General features: G+C 47.6%; 7 protein-coding genes across 7 annotated transcripts; 1 reads left to right on the forward strand and 6 right to left on the reverse strand.

Annotated features, from left to right (window-relative positions):
* Positions 1-92: 92 nt before the first annotated feature.
* F5147DRAFT_293884 (uncharacterized protein) lies at positions 93-807 on the reverse strand. The gene is made up of 4 exons (XM_041429073.1): positions 606-807; positions 539-556; positions 344-484; positions 93-295 (listed from the first exon to the last, which is right to left on the reverse strand). The coding sequence occupies exons 1-4, from the start codon at positions 697-699 to the stop codon at positions 246-248; spliced, it is 303 nt and encodes a 100-aa protein (XP_041290138.1). The 5' UTR covers positions 700-807; the 3' UTR covers positions 93-245.
* On the reverse strand, positions 572-2,380 carry F5147DRAFT_707947 (uncharacterized protein). Its single transcript, XM_041438104.1, has 8 exons — positions 2,284-2,380; positions 1,973-2,182; positions 1,685-1,856; positions 1,488-1,585; positions 1,404-1,434; positions 1,264-1,334; positions 1,074-1,184; positions 572-1,015 (listed from the first exon to the last, which is right to left on the reverse strand). Exons 2-8 carry the CDS (start codon positions 2,140-2,142, stop codon positions 730-732), a joined length of 939 nt encoding a protein of 312 aa, XP_041290139.1. The 5' UTR covers positions 2,143-2,182; positions 2,284-2,380; the 3' UTR covers positions 572-729.
* Positions 2,381-4,342: 1,962 nt separating this feature from the next.
* Positions 4,343-6,399, reverse strand: F5147DRAFT_655108 (uncharacterized protein; the record flags this gene model as incomplete). The annotated part of the gene is made up of 3 exons (XM_041433934.1): positions 4,343-5,832; positions 5,887-6,039; positions 6,093-6,399. The coding sequence occupies 3 exons, from the start codon at positions 6,397-6,399 to the stop codon at positions 4,343-4,345; spliced, it is 1,950 nt and encodes a 649-aa protein (XP_041290140.1).
* Positions 6,400-9,644: 3,245 nt separating this feature from the next.
* Positions 9,645-11,137, reverse strand: F5147DRAFT_293925 (NAD(P)-binding protein). Its single transcript, XM_041429074.1, has 4 exons — positions 11,046-11,137; positions 10,886-10,989; positions 10,102-10,831; positions 9,645-10,046 (listed from the first exon to the last, which is right to left on the reverse strand). Exons 1-4 carry the CDS (start codon positions 11,122-11,124, stop codon positions 9,856-9,858), a joined length of 1,104 nt encoding a protein of 367 aa, XP_041290141.1. The 5' UTR covers positions 11,125-11,137; the 3' UTR covers positions 9,645-9,855.
* A 1,546-nt stretch (positions 11,138-12,683) lies between these two features.
* On the reverse strand, positions 12,684-14,852 carry F5147DRAFT_707964 (glycoside hydrolase family 16 protein). The gene is made up of 12 exons (XM_041438105.1): positions 14,770-14,852; positions 14,448-14,660; positions 14,371-14,398; positions 14,225-14,318; positions 14,075-14,176; positions 13,991-14,016; positions 13,843-13,936; positions 13,599-13,780; positions 13,522-13,537; positions 13,315-13,468; positions 13,248-13,253; positions 12,684-13,193 (listed from the first exon to the last, which is right to left on the reverse strand). The coding sequence occupies exons 2-12, from the start codon at positions 14,587-14,589 to the stop codon at positions 12,895-12,897; spliced, it is 1,143 nt and encodes a 380-aa protein (XP_041290142.1). The 5' UTR covers positions 14,590-14,660; positions 14,770-14,852; the 3' UTR covers positions 12,684-12,894.
* Positions 14,853-16,264: 1,412 nt separating this feature from the next.
* Positions 16,265-17,360, forward strand: F5147DRAFT_707968 (HRDC-like protein). Its single transcript, XM_041438106.1, has 3 exons — positions 16,265-16,715; positions 16,772-17,112; positions 17,168-17,360. Exons 1-2 carry the CDS (start codon positions 16,359-16,361, stop codon positions 17,036-17,038), a joined length of 624 nt encoding a protein of 207 aa, XP_041290143.1. The 5' UTR covers positions 16,265-16,358; the 3' UTR covers positions 17,039-17,112; positions 17,168-17,360.
* Positions 17,361-17,381: 21 nt separating this feature from the next.
* On the reverse strand, positions 17,382-18,887 carry F5147DRAFT_294036 (uncharacterized protein). The gene is made up of 8 exons (XM_041429075.1): positions 18,698-18,887; positions 18,482-18,648; positions 18,394-18,429; positions 18,261-18,334; positions 18,019-18,212; positions 17,838-17,969; positions 17,699-17,785; positions 17,382-17,636 (listed from the first exon to the last, which is right to left on the reverse strand). Exons 1-8 carry the CDS (start codon positions 18,833-18,835, stop codon positions 17,529-17,531), a joined length of 936 nt encoding a protein of 311 aa, XP_041290144.1. The 5' UTR covers positions 18,836-18,887; the 3' UTR covers positions 17,382-17,528.
* Between the last annotated feature and the right edge of the window lie 3,808 nt (positions 18,888-22,695).

Consider the following 22,695-nt stretch of genomic DNA (forward strand, 5'->3'; position numbering starts at 1 on the left):
TGAACAGCGTATTTATACGGACCGTGTGTAGAATTTGGGGCGTTTTGGCTCTACAGCCATTCACTGTCATTCGCATCGCCGAAACCATGTCTGCCACGACAGTACTCTCGCAAATTCGTACAAGTTAAGGTTCACCAATTCGTCATAGCTTGAGGTGGCATTGCGGATTCAATTGCAACACCATTCAAATGCGGTGAATAGATTGATACTCGGGAAGCGCCGTTGCTTGAAAACTGAGTGCCACTTTACCCGCGGTGCAACGCGTGGCAAAGCGCTACTTTTAGACAGATGCGATCTACGTTCTAAGTTCAAACAATGAAGCAGACTCGGCTGGTAAACTTACGCCAGTGTCCCCGATGGGTCAGTTCCGCGAAGTGTTGAGCGCGCGGCAGAGGTGGGGATCTCTTCATCAGTCTTAAACGGCGAACACGTACTAGCAACAGTCCTACAGCATCAACAAAGGTGCAGACACGGCAGAACATGACTGATTGGTAAGTTCTGCGATCGAAGCGCAGATGTGGTTCCAAGTAGAACTCACAAGTCATGTGGATAAGATCTGCCACCAAACAAGTAAACTCGAACGAAATGTTGATATCATTACTTACATATAGGAACAATGTTTATACATGGTGCAAACAATAGCGATAAGAACAACAACACTTTGAACACGTCTTTTTCTTCCGCATTCATCCCGAACATGATCGGTATAATTCATCATTGTGCCTCTCCTCACTCCATGTTAGCCAGCCCGTCACGCACATATTCTTCGAAAAGGGACTTCCAGTCCTTGTGCCAACGACTCAGTGCAGGCCTGCCCTCGACGACATCCGCCGCAGCCCACATGATACGTAGTTGATCGAGTTGGTGGTGAGACTCGTTGTCAGGGCAGAGGATGTAAAACTCGCCAGCACGAACATGGTCGAGCATGAAAAGAACTGTTTCTTCGGCTGTCCAGGCACCCGCAGGTTTCTCGCCACCGTTACGGGCGGTCAAACCTGTGAAGGTCCATCCAGGGCTGTGAAAGCCAAGTGAGCCTTATGTGGATAGATCCAAAAGAATCCGAGAAAGCTTACATGAAAAGATGCGCTGTGACGTTGCACGCTGGACTTTCGCGAAGTTCGAATGCGAGTCCTTCCGTCAGGCTCTTCACGGCGGCCTTTGCGGCATTGTATGCTGGGTTGCCACTGTACCACACAGTATCGCGAATAGGATATCGTGATAGGTAAGCAATCTATCCAACAACGGTGTGTTGCTCGAACTTACGGTGGATTAGTAATCCCTTGCTTGGATCCAGTGTTGATGACTACAGCTTGGTTCTCCTGGTGCAGCATGGACTGGCAAAAATAGGAATAACATCACCATCAGCGTCATGATATAGGTATACGCGGAGGGGGAACACCAACTGGCACAAAGGTCTGCTGCACATTGATCACACTAAACGCTGTAAGTTAAACTATGCCCACGCTCTTATCAAATAAACGACGAACCCGAAAAGGTTGACATCGAAGGTCTTCTTCCAGTTGTCCAGCATCTTCCATGATTTGCTGTCGGGACCTATTGCAGCATTGTTGAGGAGAACTGCGACCTGCCAACAATGATCAGATCAGGATGTTCGCCCGATATAAGATGGGATGAAATGAAGTGGGAACTACAGGTTCTGTTTATAATGGTATAATTCGCTCACCTCGCCCCATGCCTCATATACCTTGTCGCGCAAACGCACAACATCGTCGATGTTCGACACATCAGTCGGAATGACAAGTACATTAGCCTCTCCAACGATGGAAATAACCTCTTTGGCAGCAAAGGCCAAAACATCTTCCGTGACGTCCGCCATTGCAATTTTCAGACCGAGCCTAGGTGCAGTACAAATTACCAAAGCATCGAATGCAACAGTCAACACCGTCAGCGCAGACATATCACATTCGTGAGTATCTCGCTCGCGGGGTCAAGAGCGACGACACCCACGCACTTTGCCAATTCGATAGCAGCAGCTTTACCAATACCGCTCGCAGCGCCAGTGATAACTGCTACTCTACCAGCATGGAAGACTGGGTGAACTTCGTTATCCAGGGGAGACATGGCTTCGAAACGTCTATGACAGGAGAGGGTAAAAGGTGATGGACCACGATCAAGAGGCATGTCTGTAGGTCTAGCGGCCGGTGCGATTCCTGAGAAATAACTGGGGAATGATTGGTTGTTGTTATGAGAGAAAGACAGTCGAGCATATGACATGCATTGTCAGTAACTGTCGTGCATAATGCCGGAATAAATATAACCCACAAAAATGCGATTAAATGGCCCTGGTAGACTCGCTGGAGTCGCGAGCGCTGTCTTGTCGAGCAGTCAAAAGAAATAACTAGGACTCATACAATGTTTAGGACAAGTTTATATTTACGATGTTTATATACCATGAGAAGTTTAACTTGCAATCCAAAATAGCCGGACCCTTGAACCAAACTTGAACTATACTTGTGGTCGTCCATGAGAAATTAAATTAAATTAAAATTAAATAAATCCTAGGTAGAGGAGAGGGGATGTTCAAGTGGTACATGATGCATGCATTGCATGGAGCCCTATCTACCTATCATCAGATTGGTTCACCAACTGTATTACATTCTGTTGCAATATAATATTTGTGTATTTAATTCATCACCCTTGCGGCCTTGCCCAACAAATGACATGTGCCATGATGTCCAAATGATGTCCCAATTATCGTGTTATTATTGATTGAAAATTCCTTACAATAAAAATGCTGCTAGTGAAGCACAATTCATGCAGGGACATCCTACTTTCTTGAGGCCTGGCCACCCGATACCCAATGAGTTGAACTTCCAGAGTTGCACACTATTGCAGAACTTGCGTTTGATCATCAGATGGTGTTAATTGAAACTGTCATTATATGTGAAACGATCACAAAGGCTGACTCAAATCATCTCCGGTCCCTTGTGCACATCGTATCAACGACAATGGCCTGAACTTGCCCTGCGATAAAGCTCACAATTCATGCTCATCCCTTGGGGACATGCTAACTATAAATCCAGCGGAAACACTTCCCAAGATACTTAGTTGCAGCGGTTTGTTTGTACATAATTATATTTTGAAACTCAGCTAGAATTCCAATAATAGTGTGGTCTGGACTCCGAAACAAAGTGCAACTAAGATAACCCAAAATAAAATAAATAAAATTGAGGCCACCGTAGACGGCGCATGCATGTAAAGTCAAGTCCCTCGGATTAGTGTACGAAGGACATACGCCAAGCCGCAACGTGGTCTCCAATTGTTCGAACTTGGGATCGCTTTGGCCTCGGTAGTTCATCGGCGTTATTGCAGCCTGTTGTGCGTTTCCCTGATCTGCTGGCTGCCAGCAACTCTCCTCGGAGTCCTCGCTGACGTCGAATGGTCGTAGCTTCTGTTTCATCCAAGCTATTAAACTCCTCAGTCTTTGGGGCCAGTGCGGTAGGAAGATGGTCTTGCAGGCAGCTTTTCGATTTGTAATTATGTAAGTTGAAACGCGGAGAGTAAATTGATGGTAGGTCATCTGACTTGCTCGACCCTGGTGGTAGTTCTTCCCAGCTGACCAGACTTTTGAAACTTCCAGAAGGATAGTCGTGCCTGTGAAGGTAGCACTGGGAAGTACAGGCACCTCGGAAATGTTAATCCAGGAACACTGCTCTGAAATGTTTAAAGTTCAGTTTCTGGCTGAACGGCTGAACGGTTCAGCGAACGCTAGAAGGCACTCTGACACGTAGGTTCTGCACCTTCACCTCGATCGAGCGCGCAAGTATTAGGACGGTCCTAAGGCAGGCTTTCTGGAGGTTTCAGAAACCAAGACTCAGATCTCTGGTTGAAGAGTCTAGCTAAGGCCTTGTGGTAGTACTTAGCATAACGTTAGCATTGGCACCATCTTATCGTGTGGTGTTGGAGTAAATATGACGCAAAAAACACATCATGTGACGTTGGCTTATTAGTAAACTCGAGATAAGGAGCCTTGCAAAACGCATGCTCAGTGACTAGTACTAGTGATCCTTCAGGAATAACTTTAGTCAAGTGAGACAATAATGCTAGAGGCCGTAGATACAAAGTTAGACTACCAAAAACAGGGTATTTATCGCATGAACAAGCGGACCATTGATTGTACGCTAGTACAGAACTACAGTAACGAGAAAGCATAACGACTAGCCATTTTTCGTCCATATATGAGCGGTGGCTATTGGTGAACCGAAATGGAGTCAACACATACAAAACTATGGAATCATAATCAACATCAGTGAAGATTCAGTCAACCGGGGTAGCATGCCTCGATCTGCCCCGGCAGATACATACTCCCAAGATATCCATTTTAAGACTCTTCTTCACCCGAGTTATTGGAATAGCCAGCAGGAGCTTCAATGCCCATCTTCTTCCGGACAGCCTCGAATGTCTTCAACATCTTCCTCCTTGCGCCAAGAGCGGCGACACCTTTGGCCTCCAGGCCCGCTTCGTCGAGCACGACCATGTCTTGCCACTTCATCTTCTCAAAGTTAGGCGTATACTTGTGTAGCCTCAGGCTCCTGAGCCAAGCCGGGATATCGTGAAGCAACGCGGGGTCAACCTCTTCTTCATCCTTCTTCGCTGCACTACCCGCGCTATTTCCACCAGAAGAACCGGTCTTCGGAAGTCCAGGAGATCGTCCTCCTCCACGGCTCCTGCTGTTACTGTTATTGCTACTGCTGTTCTGCTGCATAGCAGCAGCTTGTTGAATGCCTAGCCAGTTCTGTGGGAATCCAGCAGCCATTTGCGCCGCAAGAAGCTGCGCCTCGGGCGTCATTGAACCCATCCCCATAGCGCTCATCTGAGCTTGTAGGTTCAGCATGTTCATCTGCATGGGGTTCATGCCCGCCAATAACCCTGCGCTTGGCATACCCATCCCGAGCCCGGGGCTACCGAGTCCACCCATGTTGAAACCATTCATGCCCAGCCCGTTCAAGGAGCCGTTCACCTCTTCCCCACCGAACCTGTTCGACTGAGGCAACGCAGGACTCCTACTGTTGTTCCAGTTGCTTGGCTGCTGGCCGAGGTTAAGCTGTGCGTTGTTGGCGTTGGAACCCTGACTAACGTTCCGACGCTGACCGGATGGCTGCTGAGAAATGAGATTGCCCTCATTATCATATATATTGTTGTTTGCTTGTACGTTGGTCTCGGGAGCAGGGGCGTTTGCACTTCCGTTACCCCTCGACGGCCGACGGAAGGACTTCGGATCAGCCATGAGGGGAACACGTGTACCAGCATTCCAGTCACTAAGCTTGGCAGCCGCCGCATCGATGTGGGAATGTGTGTCCTTAGAGAACATAGGAATTAACGGTGTATTGACGTTGCTGGCCCAGCTATCGCCAACCATGGGGGACAACGCCTCAATTCCAGCGCGAGGCGTTCCAAGAGAGCCACTAAACTCGGTGCTTTTAGGCCTTGAGCTGTTGCTAACGGACGGAACAACGATTTCCTGTGCAGGAGAATTTATATTCTGTTCTGCGACTTGACTGAGTGCAGATCCCCATGAGGTACGCGAGTCACTGCCGCCAGACGCAAGAATGGGTGCAGAAATTCTATGCGCTGCATTGCTTGCCTTTAGCTTAGCGCGTTGGTGGGCGAGAGTGGCAGCTGCATCACTGCCGGATCCCATTGCAGCTGAGTCTGGGGAAAGAAACCCGGAAGAAGTGGTATCGAGTGCAAGGGATTGCCTGTTCTGACTGCCGCTGAATACGCGAGGAGAGGCAGGCATAGGCGACTTAAGTGCGGGGCTCTTTAACGTCATCTGGGCCAACTTGGCTTCCATCTGACTCTGCATCGAACCTGCACCTCGAAATTAAATTCATGAGGCGATAAAGATTGACCAAGAATACTCACCGCCAATAGCAGGGCTCAAAAGAGCGGTCATCGGATCTGATCTCGCCATCTGCTGCAAAACGGTAATGAAAAATCGGATTTGAACTTGGGTAGATTGTTGAAGAAGACTGTAAAGAGCAGCAGTGCGCTCTGCTTCAGAGAGGACCTTGAACCCTTTAAAAAAGTACAGTGGTTAACGACGAACTAAAATGGGACAAGTCGCCTACATTGCTCGATTGCGCTCAATTCTTCTTTGAAATTGACATCCAGGGATGCAGCGGCCATCTCCTCAAGAGTCTCTTCGTAGTTTTGGAGATTTTCAAACCATTGGTCGATTGCCTCTGATTCTGGGGTTTGAAACATGGTCGCGCTACCGAGTAGTTCGCTCGTGGGACGAGCACCACTTCCTCCACCAGGACGAGGGGAAGCTGGCGCTAAAGTTTGACGAGGACCCATGGAGGCGCGAGCGGAGCGACCATGATCAGTATTGAGGGGAGAAGGTGAAGGGCTGGAAGGAGGACGAAGAGTAGACATGGGCGCTATAGGCGACTGGAATGAACGATGCTATGTGAATTGAATCAGAGGGTGAAATTTGAAATGCGACGCTCGTAGAGATCCGCTAGCGGTAAAATGGATGAAGAATTTATGTCGCTAGACACGTTTTTGCAAGATAGAGGAAGGGGGTAGATATGTGTTCCTAATCCTCGAGGACACGATGTGAAGATGAGATTTTGAGAGGAGGGGAGTAGATATGAGGTTGAGATGGCCCTTTGATGAGAGCTAATTCTCTTTAGAAGGAGCCCTGACGTCTAGTCTTGGGACTATATGCTAGAATCAAAAGCCCGATTGCAAAGTCTGCTGAGCAGAACTGATGATAGTGCGACCGTTGCGTTGTGCTGCTTTGGTCTAGACGAGACCAGCGGAGCCTGCCGGTCTAGCGAAAGTCAAAGCCTGCTAGACGATTGCGAAGGACAAGAATAAGAGAAATTCAAGATACCTGCGGGCGACGAACAAGAACGACGTTGAACAACGTTGAACCGCTTTCTGCTGTGTCACTCCAAACGTTTTGTTGTCTTCCCTTTTTTAGAAAAGTCCCGATGCCGAACTTAGCTCCATTCCGGATCGTCAGTTTCCTGCATCACGGCGAACTCTCAAACTTGCCGATCACACCCGCCGACTTCAAGTACTTGAAGTACTCTTGCTGATGGGGTAATATGTCTACCGAAAGTACTAGTGGTTAGTATACATCGATCCTCTCAGTATTAATGCCTGATCATACAGCAATCAGCAAGCGACACACGATGTCGTATGGCTCAATAGTTTGCCCGAGGGCATCTCAAGTGCTTGCATACTAGCAAGTCTCGCGCGCTCTGCCAAAAATCCATCGTCCAAGTTGGAGTATGCCAATTTTCTCAGTCAACCTGCAGTCGAACTGGAAAATAAGTCCATTCTCCTGTTTGCCCTTACGTTGAGTCTACCTGTCGACATTCTGCCAGATTCTTTTTGACGACATGCTGGAATTCTTTTTCTCATGACTTACAAACAGGGTGTGCTTGCATCACGCAGCCACCCAGTTGCGGTCATTGGCGCCCATAGCGAGTACTACACATAAATCGATCGATTTGAGTGACTGCCTACTACAGATATCAGGTATGATTTTGCGTTGAAGTTCTCCGCATAGGATCCGTACTAATCTGATCTGCGGCTCCGGTAACCGTTCAACCATTCAGTAATTTCATTAGCAAGACACGGTCTTGCAAATGGAGAATATCACCCATATGGGTTCAGCGTTGCTCCGATCTCGGGAGTACGTACCTAGATGTGACCCTATCTTGTTTGTGATGCAACTACATATAGGCTCGGAGACCAGTTTGCCAGGTGGACGAGTTAAACTTCTTCCATATCACCTAGATACGTGAGTTATTCACAAATTAATGGACTACGTGTCAACCACCCCGTATATGCGCAAACATTACACGTTAAAACTTGGTAAGGGACTGCTGTGCGCATGATCCCCCACACCCCACCTCGGTTCGTAAGGTAAGTAAACGCCTTACAAGGATTTCTAGGTTCCGGGGGAACAATCACAGTATGTACTTCAGTGATTCACTGACCAAATAATGTTTCGTCGTATAATTTCCTATATAAACATCGAGTTGCTTCGCGAATATCAAGATTTCATACGACATTAGAACTTTCGCCAGCATTAATGCTGGCCCGTTCTCAATACCGAACCTTCTGAAATTGAAATGTCATATGGTGACGAACTTGATCACTACTACATAATCATCGACACTAGGTATGTTTTCCGTATCGCCGCTTAATTTACTAGGAACGCAGATTGCAGTACTTATCTAAAAGGAATTTCATTGAGGATAAGTGACGCATCATATTAGTGAGTCTACGTAAGTTCAATTTGATAACTGCTGGGTACTACAGAGCGCGATTGGACTAAACGTTGGCATCGTAGCTACTCAAGTCTTGGATCGGGGCTGACCTGAGGGAGTGTCACAGGGCCGTCCCATGAAAACCACCGCAAGTGGATGTGGAGAAGGACCCCCGAATATATGTGGGGACCTTATGGAGATCGTGCAAACCTGTGCATAGTACTACGTAGCAATTTCGGCTCCACAAGTAGACCATTCCTATTGTGGTACACAGCGACCAATAGCGTTTCACAATGCAGCGATTGGTGTCCTTTAGTTGTCTGCATCTGAAATTTCCCCACATTGGCAGCTGTATATCGGCATTCAACGTCAATGCCGATACACGAGAACGGAACGGACTGATGGTATAGGACGCGAGCCTAAGCAAGTCCGGGTAGGGGAGGTGCCGCAGCGGTGTAGCTTACTGACCATCGAAGACGAGAGCCAGCTGTTGACTGAGAGAACGTGTTTTTTTTATACATGACACATCGGAGTGTCCCTTGATCCTGAAGATTGGGATGGCGAAGAAAAAGGTGCATCATGGAATCGCGCAGAGTGAAGCGAGCAGCTTATAGTACTTTATGCGTACCAGCAGGCCCGACAAACCAACCCCATGGTAAGTTCTGAGAATTTTAAGCTTGAAGACTGTGTAACTCGACATACGTATTGGCTGCGTGTAGTGTATTCCAGAAAGGTTGAATTAATAAAATGCGACCGCGGATGTAAACACGCACGTTGGATGGATAGATGCAGCCCATACTTGTGATTCTGATGGTGGAGCTTTTTCGAACGTAATACTGTGCCTACATGTTGATGGGTCCGCACGATGTCACATCGTTCTTTGTACAGCCTGCTGAGTTCAGAAAGGATCTTGGCGCATATAAGTTTAACAAGTGGATTCATCTGTACATATCGGAGCCTACTAACGTTATTTGGTTTCTCATGTGACTTCACATGAAATAGTTGACGGAGACGATGTCGACGCTTATCGACCTCAATAGTATCTTGACCAGGATAGGCTAACCAAATTATACACATCATTACGGAGCCCGGCATCAATCTGAGAATCCACGCACCCATCGGATCCATGATCCACTGCCGAGGTTATAGTTGGTGGGTGTGAATGGTGAAATCTTCAGTAATAGAGGGTACGTGATTGTCGGTCTAAATTTAGAGTCTGGATTGGTTTGCCGATTCTGAATCTTTCAGATAAAGTTGTGCGGATGGGACAGGAATTAACGTGACCTACCTATCACCACCGTGCAAAATTCATTGGGGCGCGGAACGAAAATTGCATAGTCGATCAGCAACGTTGACTACGCGTGTCACCGTTTCAGAGCATTCCACAGCGTGATCATGAATCAAAGCAAAACAGCATGAAATTGATGATAAGATAATAATATCAACAGCCCCCTTCCGAGTCAGCGCAGATGAAAAAAAAGGAATCATGAAAGCCGCGGATGAGGGTGTTTGGTTCGGTAGCTGGGCGACATGATAATCATTGAACCGCTCATGAATAAGTGCGGGGTACAAACAAACATGTGGGCCGAGGCACCCAGTCGAATCAGTAATAGGAGCTGGCGACAGAGCCAACTCGTCCCCCATCAACCAGCCACACTGCGCCGTTAACGTACGCTCCTGCAGGGCCAGCTAGGAAAAGAATAGGACCGGAAATATCAGACAGGGTGCCTGCGCGCCCAAGAGGGACGGCTTGAGCCAAAAGAGCAGGTGTGAGGTGTTGAGTTGATGTCATTTCTGTCTCAGGGGTATATCAATAAGCCAATTAATGTCTAGAGAAGTAGCCGCTGACCGCTTGGGAAGACGCCTGGGCATAGTACATTGGAACGGATACCCCAATCAGCCAAAAGGTTAGCCAGAAGCCTTCCAAGGTGCGTGCAAGAATTCTTTGACATCGTGTAAGAGATAGATAGGACTCGCGCATCGATACGAAAGGAGCCAGATGAGGATATGGTGATAACTTGAGATGTCGGCTGTGGAATGCATTTCTCCGGAGGATAAGCGGCCTGAGTGGAATTAGTGGCAGGCGATTCTGCAGGAAGGGATGTAAAAGGTGAGAGGGGTGTTGGAGGCGAGGAATGATGGGCTACTGAGGGGCTGGAGGATGTGAAGCCTTGATCGTTTGAAACATTATTGTCACAGGGTTCCTTGTTGAAACCTGGTGGACGCAGCGATATGACAGGTGGTAAATTACCCTTTCTTAGATTGCCAAGATGAAGCAATTCGAGGAAGGCAACAGTAGTGAAATAAACGGCAGTGACGTTCGTATCGAACGTCTCGGCAAAACCTTCTGGCGATCCAGTATCCCATAGGACACTTTGGAACGCCTTGATGGATGGGGAGGCATCTGCAGGGTCATCCAGAGGGGATGGTAATTTCGGGGGCAAAAGATTGCGGGAGATGCCGGCATTATTGACAAGGAGGTCGATATAGCCATGGCGTGTTGTAACAGTCTCGACGAGCTGTGTGAGAGACTGACGACACGTGACGTCACCCTGTAGCGGGATGAGATTTCCGAATTTCTGGGACTTCGGTGTCAGAAACGATCGCTACAGTGCATGCAATATTAATCATACGTTGTTCTCCTTGGCAGCCTTTTCTAGGACTTCAAGCCTTCGACCAATAATGTACACGGTGGCACCGTTGTTCTCTAATGCAGTAGCCATCATGAGTCCGATACCTAGAAGACATTGTCTGATGAGCAAGTTTTGCTACAGGGACAACAAAAGACTGTACCGGTGCCACCCCCTGTGACCACAGCGACTTGTCCCTCTACGCCGAACAAGACAGCAGGGTTTGTATGAATACTGGCCATAATGGTATCGGGCGGGAATTTGAGATGTGTGCATTGTGTGCCGACATTTATTAAATAGTTATAGTGGAGTTTGGGGTCCCGATTTGAAACTGCTTTATGGCAAACGTCAACTTGCAGAACGGCGTCAGGCGGATTACCATCATCCTGCACACTCTAGGGCCGAGGTGATAGCACACAAGCGTAAGAAGCTGATGATGATCTGTGCAAATAAGTGCTAATAGTAACTTTAGTGCTAAATATTTCAAACTTTTGCCAAGGAGTCTCGATGCCCTTACCTGTAACTTCAATACAACAGATTTTACGGATCACCTATATCTATGCATGATATCTTAAGTTCACAGCTAGGAGTGTGGCGGATCGTCAAACATGGCAATTATGCTTCGTGGTGGGTACAACTTTTTTTTTCGAATTACATTACATTAATTTTACTCCAGCCGTGCAAAGTGCGCAAGACTTCCATGCCAGCCCAAGGGCTCCAAGTTGCCCTTCAAATCGAATGATCTCTTCCATATCCCCTTCTCTTCATTAGATCAAGCGCAAGAACTCATCGGATCAAATCAATATGATTCATGGATGATACCGTTATCTATCGCAACGCTGTGCCAGTCTGCCGCAGTCTCACCAACCTAAAGCTCTTCTTTTAAATGCTGCGCAGGCCAGTCTGGTATGTTGACCGGTTTTCTGGCACTCCGCTCCTTTCCATATGATTGGGTCCAGGCAGTGATCGCAACCTGATGTCTATAAGGATGTCGTCCTTACCAATATATGTGATTGCCAGGCGCATGGCACAATTGATTACCAATGCGAGTTTGCCACATAATGGAACATCGTCACTGTTGAAGAGAAGGTACGATTCGTCAAGCGCGTCCGGGCCAGTGTGGCATCCTTCTAGTTCATTCTCGTCATGATCTGACTGCAGGCCAATGTATTCGCTGCGGAATTTCATTCCATAAGTCTGGTAATTCCCAGACTGCATAATTCTTCTGCTCGATCACTCGGACTCCTCGCACATGGCAGACACGTGCTCTCACTATTCTCGTGCTCTTGCCATTTCACTGAACAGTTGCAATGGTACCTGCATTCGTTGACTGGTGCTGTTTGTTGTACACCTACCATCGCCACACTCTATCGTTATAATGCTGTCGCATGCTGTATGCAGCCCTCAATATTCAATGTCGCACGCTCTTGGCCATATTCCCTCGTGTTCCAGGCATATCATAGTCAGACCCCAACTCCACATTCCACCGCTATAATGCTGTTGTATGTTGTATGTGTCGCACGTTCTTAGCCACATTCCCTTGTGCTCAGGGCATATCCTAGTCAGACCCCATCTTCACATTCCACCGCTATAATGATGTATGCTGTCTGCGTCGCACGCTCTTTGCCACATTCCCTTGTGTTCCAGGCACCTTTTGACCCGGTGTGAATAGATGTGGTCGATTACACTGGAACTGATGACAAGGTAGAGTTCTCCATAGGAGTCTACATAAATAAAGCACTGCGGTGCCTCTGGCCCAAACAACCTTAAAGAATGCCACTCGGAGGAAACCTACTCGTCTGGGGTTAATAGTTATCAGTCACGGCAGCCGTAGGGTTTTCCAAAGTCCGGATCTACTATTGTTCAACAAAGCCAAATACTACGTAAATATAAGTCCTGGGCAAGTCCTGGGTATGCCTATTGATGATTCTCCGGTTATGAAATGAATAGAGCCTATACACACAAAAAGTACATTCTTATCACTGAGCAATGTCGGAGATAATCTTTTGTCATCAAGCAAGTGTAAAGAGAGCGCTGAAAAGCCCAACGACAACGAGCAATGTTGCACTCATCCAATATCCACCATGCGGGAGGCCCGCAGACGAGCTACTTTGTGTTGATGAGCCTGAAGTCGTCGAGGACGAACCAGAACCAGTGGTGGTGGGAGATACGACAGTGTTGGTGCCTTCCGTGCTGAAAACCCTCACATAGCCGACTTCGAAGTAGGCATTATCGTAGTCGGTACCATTGCCCATGACCCAGTTATTGTAGCAAATCCCGGAGCATGTGCTGTTCCATGTAGCACCATCGGCTGTGAAACTGTCTTAGCATTCTGCAGCGCCCGTTTCTCACAAAATCTGCTTACCCCAGTCTATCAATTAAGACGAGACGAATGTTAGCTCAATCATCAAACTGATACATGATTGACGTACCTCCGCAGAGGGTGATATCGAAAATCAAGTTCTGGGGCTGGAAGAATTCCGTAATGTTGCAACCCGTAGAAGGCCAATTGGCAACGGGAGTACCAAAGGCCGAGGTATCAATCGAGCTTTCGTTACTCGACAGCGAGCTAGGTATTGCGGACCTCTGGAAATTTGGTTCAGTACTTGGCAATGCCTATCATTCGTACCGTAACTCACTGCGAAGAACCAAATGCTAAATGACACAAAAAGTTAAGCGATGCGGTCTAACAGAGATCAAAAGGCAATCAATGTACTTTATACCAGTAGAAGCCATCTCGGTCACAAAAGCTCCTCCTCCACTGCTCGCAAAACCAGCACCGTAGGACCCAGTCGATGGGTCTGTAACAATGCAACCTTGATCCTCGTTCGCGGCATACGAACAATTTGTGCTGGCAACCAGAGTTGAAGTTTGATTTTGGGAAACCGCCGTGCACCCCTGTAGAAATGACAAGCGAGTGTTGGAGAATAAGCGATTTAGATCAGCACCAGTTCACGAACAGTTTCCGTGTGCAAAGACATTTGGTTTTGGGTATTGGTATTGATGCCCTCAAAGGTATCGATCTCGCCACCCTGTGGCCAGACAGCTGCTTGACTATCATGATTCGTCAGCCTTCATGGTATCTGAAGGGTCTCTCGAATAACTCACCTCCACCACGCGGGCCACACGGAGCACTAAATCAGAGACGAACTTTAGCACGCCAGCATCATGGCACAAAATGAGTTCACGCACACCATAAGGCGCATGATATATATCGGCTACCCACAAACTTCCCACTCCGAAGGAGTCGTCGCTTGAAATCCTGACGGAGTTGCGTTTGTTGTTCCAAACCACCTGATGAGAGCTATTAGTGGAGATGATATATCTTGCAGAACAACGTACAGTGGAAGTGTTGTCTACTTTGATGATGGCATGGTTCGTTGAAGTATCTACATATGCCAACTGATCTGTAGTTGCGTTCTGAGCCGAAACATAACTGCGATGAAAATGTTAGATCGCAAATGCAAAAAAGACACTTTTGTACTCACACAACATCTCCGTTTGTCAAATTATCATCTGAAAAAAGTGAGCTTGAGACATGGCAAATTCGAAATCAAGCACGAACAATTATTATAGAAAGTCCACTCGTCAAAGAAAGTAGAACCATAGTACTGTTTAACCATAGAGTACGTCGTTGCAGTCACCGGCGCGACGGAGAACGCCAAGCAGGCCAGCGCCGTCGCCATTATGGAATGAGTAGACACCATGAGGGAAAGACGGTCAATTTTGTGACGTGCAGGAGTACCACTAGTTCATAATATATATATCGGGTCCGCAACTGCGCCGCGACCTCCGTCATACCAGCGCCACATGCTCCAGAGAGAACCACTGTGTGGTTCTTTAAGTTTTGCTGAATTGTGGGGTTCAAAAATACTACCTGAGCTTACAATTAGCTTACGCGGTGCCTGCTACGGCAATCATCTTTCGGATCTGAGAAGCAGGACAGACGGTCGGCTGTTCGGCAGCCTGGCCATGATGGGCCTATCAGTGGTTCAATTTCTGGGCCTCGAGAATCTGAAACAGTTGGCCAAACTGCGGATTTGATGATGCGGCCAGCGAGCAACGTTGGGCAACGTTGGGACGAGTGACATAATCGTAACCCCGACTCTACCGGATCAACCGTTGGTCGCACACACTTTTTTGCAATGTCACTTTGGCTGCCCCAGGGATTACCCTCTGTGTTACTTATAAGTTATATCCTGCCCAGTATCTCGGACTTCAGAGGACAGAGACGGATACAAACACATACACCACAAGGGGCGAGAATAACAACTCCCACGATTAGTGGGAGTAGTAGGGAGACATAAATGTCCCGCTGTTTCTGTCAAAACCAAATGTGCCGTCAAAGCGAACGTTGGAACGTTGAATTGCAACCTAGCATGTCCTTTTTAGGGAAAACTGCCGACACGGGCTATTTTTGCCCGAACGTTGATCTTGTTTTGTTCTTTTCGTCGTCCCCTCTTTTGCTTTTCTGCCATTCATAGTGCCTAGTTTCTAGATTGACCTGCGGTCACTCGCATTACACTTGTGCGTCTTGGATTCGATCTTTGCTGACTCTTGTCATTCGCAGTTCGACATGGCTCTATTTCTGCATAAGGGCGTATCTGCTGTGTCCCGTGTGCTCAATGAGGCGCAATGCCCTTTTCATAATGTTGACCATACTGTCGAACAACATCCAATTTATCAGGATCCTATGTGACTTACGGCCTCCAATTGCATCCACATGTCGACGCAACCGCGACCTTTCTTCTGCTACCCGCTCCAGTTCGTGTTGTGTTCGCATCCCGCCTCTTGTGTACGTTGCAGTTCAATCGAATGCTGCGTTACTACTATCACGTTCGATAATTTCTGTCTTTGCATTGGCGCGGGTGCTAGCACTGTCTTTCGCTGTTATCTCCCTCTCCCACTTCCTCACATGCCCTATGTTGCTTATTGTGCGCAACGCAATGGATCATACCTGGTTCCACTACTCAGAATATTACGCGGATTGTTTGCAGCGTCTGCCTTTGACGATTTCGAAGAAGGCCGTTCATACTTTTGTTCGGCAGAGTGTGGATATTCACACAAAATCAGCTGTTGTTGATCCCATTCTGCATCTTGTCGTGTGGAATTTGCCTTATCGCATGATCATTTGTTATTTGAGCGATTGAGTTGATGCCTCTTCGCCCCACTCGTGCGTGCGGCCGTGATTGCAGCTAATTTCTACGATATTTATGATGATTTGATCGCTGTCGCCTTACGCTGGACAAAAGTACTCCGAGCAGGAAATGGGTAAATTTGAGAGGCTGTGAAATTAACAATACAAATGGGTCAATTCGAGTGATGTTGAGTTTTGTACAGAATATGCCTTTTGTGATTGCAATGTATCTACTTCGTAGAGTAGTCGGGGACGTCCGGCTAATATTAATCGGGCCTTACGTTCGCGAAATTTTATTACATTTTTTCTGTTCCTGGTTTGCAACCTGCTAACGTGTCTATGGAGGTTGTAAATGCTCGGTCAGCACTCTTATCAAACTTTGAAGTCCTAAACCTCCTTCGCGAACTAGATGCGGAGCACATCGCCCGCACAAAAACTGCCATCCGTGTCAAAAAAGAAGAAGAGGCTGCAGGAAAGAATTCGCATGACACTCATACTGAAGAGATAAGCGAGAACCTTCGCACAGTCGAGCTGGAAGCTATTCAATATCTATCTGCGGACTACCAGCCGAGCCTCCATCAATCAGACGCGAGCATCACCCAGCTTACGGGCAGTCTTCAGCCCTTTGGATTGTCGAAAGCAGAAAAGCTTCAGATAGTCAACTTGGCTCCGACTGAGCCGGTAGAGCTATATGTTGTATGTGCGAGTCTGCGTGTTCATCATGCCAAAATGGACTGAACACTGCCATTCAGATCGTCGAAGAACTCGAAGATCGGTTGGGGAACCGGATGAAAGATCTTCTTGCTGCAGTGTCCAAGTCATTGAACGAACGCGCCCCTGAACATCCGAATGGGGCTGTTGTTGTACCTGAAGTCAAACAGACACACGATGAAGATGCAGTGGAGGTCTACGAAGAAGCGGATCAAGAGACTTGGGAATATGATGCAAACGCGATGGAGTTTGATGATACGGGAGAGGGAGCAGGCGTCGAAGGCGACCTTGATGTTGATGATGATTGAGGATGTTGTGGTTCAAGGGATGCATTTACGTGCCAAGTGCACGAAGCCATAGGTCATCCCCAGGCCGTCGTCATGTAAGTGACGGACGCTCCTACTCAACGTCTCCGACAGCTTTTGAATATACCTCAGATCTAGCTGCACGAAGGCTAAAGGAAAATACCATCGTGAGGCAAAGTACATCTCTCACAGATCTTTGACATGGGGGAGTATTCCTACCACATGTACTTCACCCATAGTTATAATGAATGCGCACTGTTTGGGCGTCGCTCTGGCTACCTTCGCTTGGCCAATCCCTCGAAGTTTAAAACATGATTATTCCACAAAAGCAACTACCTTATTGAAAATGAATGAATGATTATCTTCCTTCTTCAAGGTCTGACCACGGGAAACAAAACTATGGGTATCTGCTATTCGCACCTGCAATCCATCAAGATCCGTAAAAAAAGACTTGTATGTATGATCAATACTTCTTAGCATCAGCCAAAAAAGATCAAATATCCTTGACCTGCTCTTCGAGCCATTCCCATAGAGCCTCGCCTACCTTGGGGTCCCGAGCATCCTTACGAGTTGGACCAACCCTGGCCCAAGGAACGAGATACTACACGAAAGAGCGAGGGATGTCAGCGTCTCTTTGCGGCCATCATTCAATAGAGATATCACCTTGCCGTTCAACTCTACAGCTTCTGGAGCAGTTCCAGCATAGAGTTGGGTCAGTGCTCCATGTTCAACGTCGTAGAGGAACAAGTTCTGCATCTTCGTCAGCATTCACCTAGCAGCTGCATGTAGAACGTTTGCGAACCAAAATACCACGTAAAAAGGACGGCATGTGACGTGCCAGGTCCGTTTTGATGTTACCTGGGTTCAGGGGTATGGAAACGATGCCCTCTGAACTGTAGCGCCTTGCGAGTTCGAATGCTTGTACGACGTTGCCCTGTTGGCAAGTTAGGAGAAGATGGCGCAAAATTACAGAGTCGACTTGCGGTTTTGCTCTGCCCATAAAGGTCAGTAGTAGACATCTTCCCGCGAGCAGGACCATCTTCGAACGCTGTGAAGGTGAGACCCTTCAGGATATGTGCCGAGGACGAAGTCGTAATAACACGAGCTTTGCCATCAGGCGCAGATTTTGCGGTAGCAATGAGGGTGGGCAATAGCAGCTTGGTGAAGTAGAAGTGCCCTGCAAACAGATTAGAGTCTTGTAGTAGCAGAAATGTAATCGTCATACCAAGGACATTTGTTCCAAATTGAAGATCATATCCGTCCACAGTTAACCATTCTTTTGGAGGGAACATGACCCCCCTTATGCACTAAGATGAGCATATCCAAACCACGACATTCAATGCATGCTGCGCACTCACGCGCTATTGAATAGGACGTCCAACGTTGTCTCTTTGCTGTTGGTATCGTCAGAGAAGCCCCTGTGGCGTTACGACGGAAGAGACGAACCTGAGGTATTCTTCCGCAGAAGCTTTCACAGACTTTAAATCTGCGAGGTCAAGCTTTAGAAAGAGAGCCTCTTTCCCAGTGCTGTTTTTCAGATCCTTGATGGCTACTTCTGCCTTCTCTTGGCTTCTGGCAGCTATGTATACCTTGGCATTGTGGTTCAACAGGGCCTTGAATTCTATGGTCAGCAACATGAAGTATCCATCCCTCGCAACTTACCTTTGCTGTCTCTTTACCAATCCCAGTATTAGCTCCAGTAACGATCATGACCTTCCCGGTCAAGTCGGGGATGTGATCGACGTGAAATTTCGACTCGGACGGGAATGATTGACCCAGTAGAGACAGGTGATTGCCCATGATAGTCGCGGAAAGTGTTCAAAGTGATGCTCTAGCCTTCCCTAACGACAGCTCAAGACACTTATAATATATAGCCTCAGAGCCTGTGTGAAGGCTTCCACGCTGGTGAGAGACCATATACGTGGATACGACGGCATTTTCATCGGGTAGGCCATTCGATATTCACTCATGCACGATTCAAGGTAGGTTAGTCTTAAAGCTCAACTAGTCATAGCCGAGTGATATTAGAAATATGTTCTTCTTGGACAGTGTGCGATAATGTACACGTCACTTTAGGCAGTTTGGGATTGGCATCATAATGCAAGGACTAATGTTAACTGAAGCGCCAACAAAGTCAGACATAAAGCGCCTTTCTGAGTAACACCACTCACACAGTTCAACGCGCCTGGGTCTGACGGACATTCTTTCATTTTGATGAACATCATCGACATTTACATAGCGAGTCGTGGGCGCAGACAAGCTGGAATCCAAAATACGACCTTCAGCAACCGCATCCTTCGACTGAAAGCGTGGTTGTCTCCATTAATTTTGGACTGTGTTGGATGAAAGCTGAGACGGAGCTGCGCCTAGTAGTTGATAGTGTCTTCATCCATCGTTGAAAGGAAGAACATATGGAGGATAACTCCCCCACAGAAATTTAAGGGACACATCATTTGGTTCGAAGGCGCCATACATTTGCCAGAGGGAGAATGGATGGTGAGTTGTTCAGAGGACGGCTCGCTACGGGCATGGAACTTGAAGAGTGGGGAACAGATAGCAGACGACTGGCGAGACGGGAAAAGTGGAGCGTGGACCATAGGCTATAGTGTTGTCTCCGGACAAGAAGAAAGTGGTTAACAGGAGTATGGATAGTGAAGTGAAGTTGCGAAACATCAACATAGGCAAAGTCGTCGCGAAATGGATGGAGCATACACAGAAAGTGAGCACTGCCTGCTAGAGTTAAGATGGTCGGTGAGTCTTAATCGGATATTACGATGGCACTGCAAGACAATGGGATGTAGAGAGCGGAGAACCGATCCTCACGCCAATCAAGACAGGGCATGAATAGGTGCTCGCACTCGTCTACTTGCCGGACATGACCTTGTTCGCGAGTACTAGTGGTAGTTCCCAACAGCCTTGGAATAGAGATAAAAAGCACCAAGTCAAGATCTGAGATGCCAGGACAGACGAGCTAACTCTTGAACAACTCTTGAAGGACACAAATTGGGCGTCTGGCCAGTCTTGGCTTGGACCCCGAATGGAAAAACGCTTACATCCGAGTCATCCAATTAGTCGATCAGGACCCGGGATACTTCAAGCTTCAACGAGAAACAGATTCGTAGTGCTGGAAGAGCACACCACTTAGTCTTTTTTCATTGCAACATGTCCAAATGATCACGTCCTCACAAGCGCATCGTGGGACAACACAGCGCGATTATATATGGAACCTCGTCAATGTACAACCGGCCCATGGCCAAAGTTAATTCGCCCCTCCACCGTCCAAGCGGTGTGCTTTCTGTATCATTTTCGGCAGATGACAAACCACTATCCATTGGCTGCAGTTACACCAATGCGTATATGTAGAATGTTTTTGCGATTGTAAAAGAAGCTGACCTCCACGGCCTTTTGTTGGACTCCCAGCTCGACAAATCGCTACTAATTGTACGTGACACTTTGATCACAGGTTTCATTGCATCTAAACCTATCTATTCCAGGTTGATGCTACACGCTGTCCAGTCGGTCAACCAATCAAGCTTTCCAATCGGGTACCCCAAGGATTTTTAAATGGCACACCACATCGTGTTCACGTACGTCGCTCATGTCATCTACTAGTACTATTTTTCCTAACCTCTATGTTTACAGTCTTCTGGGTGACTCGATATGCCATCACAATCCCGCATTGTTTACTGGGCTCAGAATCCTTTCTCTGCCCGACCCGGTAGTGCAGTGGGCAAGTGTCGCTCAGCAGTCGTCCACATTCCGTTTGCCGAGTATGACATCCCTCTAGCATGTTCGAATCCCATCTCATAGCACAGAGGAACGCGTCAGCGCGAGAGAAACGCAGCCTGATCCCGAAAAGGCTGTTGCGAGCAGTTCGCGTCCTTCCAACGGTAATGTTACGCAGCAATCCAGCGGCAAGGCTCAGGTCCAGTCATCTTCACAACCACATGGTGCTCAGGCCATGTCTATGTCATCACTCACACCTACGGTTGTCGCCACCTTCAAAACTAGAACTTCCAGCACTAATCCTCATGTCACGATCAAACATGCTGGACGCTGGATTCGCTTCTGACTCTTTGTATGTTGCGCTTCTACCGAGTGTGCTGACGGCCGTCATTGATTTATTCACCAAGATCCCACCCATCTCATCTCATCCCTTGAGCATTGGAAACATACACATAAAGTCGTTTATTGATACCCCGTTGTTTGTAGTCGACGACAAGGCTCGGATGTCATCAGCGTATCCATGCCAATCTAATCAAACCAAAACGCTACCGATCTTCTCCCTACTCTCCAATCTTTCCTACCCAGAATCTCCCACATGACACCATCGTACCTGAACTTCAAGGCCGTTTTGACGTTCATCGTCAAGTGGTCATTGTGAAGTCGCCCGATGTGCGAGCTAGCGACAATGCGTCAAGCCGGAAGCTTGGTTGTCTTGCTTGGTTTGATATGTCGATATCGAACAGACCTCACTCTTCGCGACTGGATACTCTTGATAACCGAAGATGGGACAATCAGCAGATCCGCGGTTGATGTTTCAGGTAATTAGAAGGCAGCATGTCGTTGTAGTGTTATGTAGACCTAGGATTCCCGGAATTATCTCTTTGTTTACTACCTGACGTCACCGAATTGGGAAACTCGGCTACAATCTCGTCCTTCAATTCCCCAGTACTGGTCTATGATACTCGACTGGGTAAGTCATAACCTACTACATGCACACTCGTTACTGATGTACCTCAGGACTTATCGAATCTGTTCTACTTAGACCTTCAATGTCTTCTAGACTTGACAGTGTAGCTGCATGTAGCATGTAGCGCGGCTTTAGGCTACATAGCTCTATCCAGCCTCTATCTAATATCTATGCTCATATAACGCCACGGTGCCTAGCTGTCATCAGGGGCTACGGTAACATGGGATTTTCCCTGATGTTAATGCTCATTGTGTCTTGGCATCAACACGTTGTGATCTGCTGGGGAACACATCGTTGTACAGTTGCACAGCCAAACTAGAGGTTGCGGAGCAAACGAGAGGATAGCGCATTTAAATCGTATGCTCAAACTTGTAATGCACTCTTGACCTAAACACCCGTTGTATCTTGGTGCCAATACGTGGGGGAATAACCGAGGGACATATCGTCGTGAGTGATGATTTTGGATTTTATTGGATGAAAGCTGAGACGGAACTGTACCAAGATGTCTTCAGCTGCGGTTAGAAGGAAGGAGGCATCAGCGATCAAACCCTGCCAGAAATTTGAGGGACACACCCACGTGGTCTACGGTGCCATACATCTACCAGGGGGAGAACGGATAATGACTTGCTCCGTAGACGGCTCGCTGCGGGTGTGGAACTTGAAGAGTGGCAAACAGATAGGAGATAACTGGCGGGACGGAGACAGTCAAGTACGAACCATAGCGTTGTCTCCGGACGGGAAGAAGGTGGTTAGCGGGAGTGAGGATGGTGGAGTGAGATTGTGGGACATCGACACAGGTAAAGTGATTGGGAGATGGATGGGGCATACAGAGAGAGTGAATTTTGTCTGCTGGAGTCGAGATGGTCAGCAGGTCTTGAGCGGATCTACCGATGGGATTGCAAGACAATGGGATGTAGAGAACGGACGGGCTATACTCACACCAATCAAGGCAGGGCACACATGGGTG

Source organism: Suillus discolor (genome assembly GCF_016758755.1).
Source record: "Suillus discolor strain FC423 chromosome Unknown F5147scaffold_48, whole genome shotgun sequence".
NCBI classification, from domain to species: domain Eukaryota; kingdom Fungi; phylum Basidiomycota; class Agaricomycetes; order Boletales; family Suillaceae; genus Suillus; species Suillus discolor.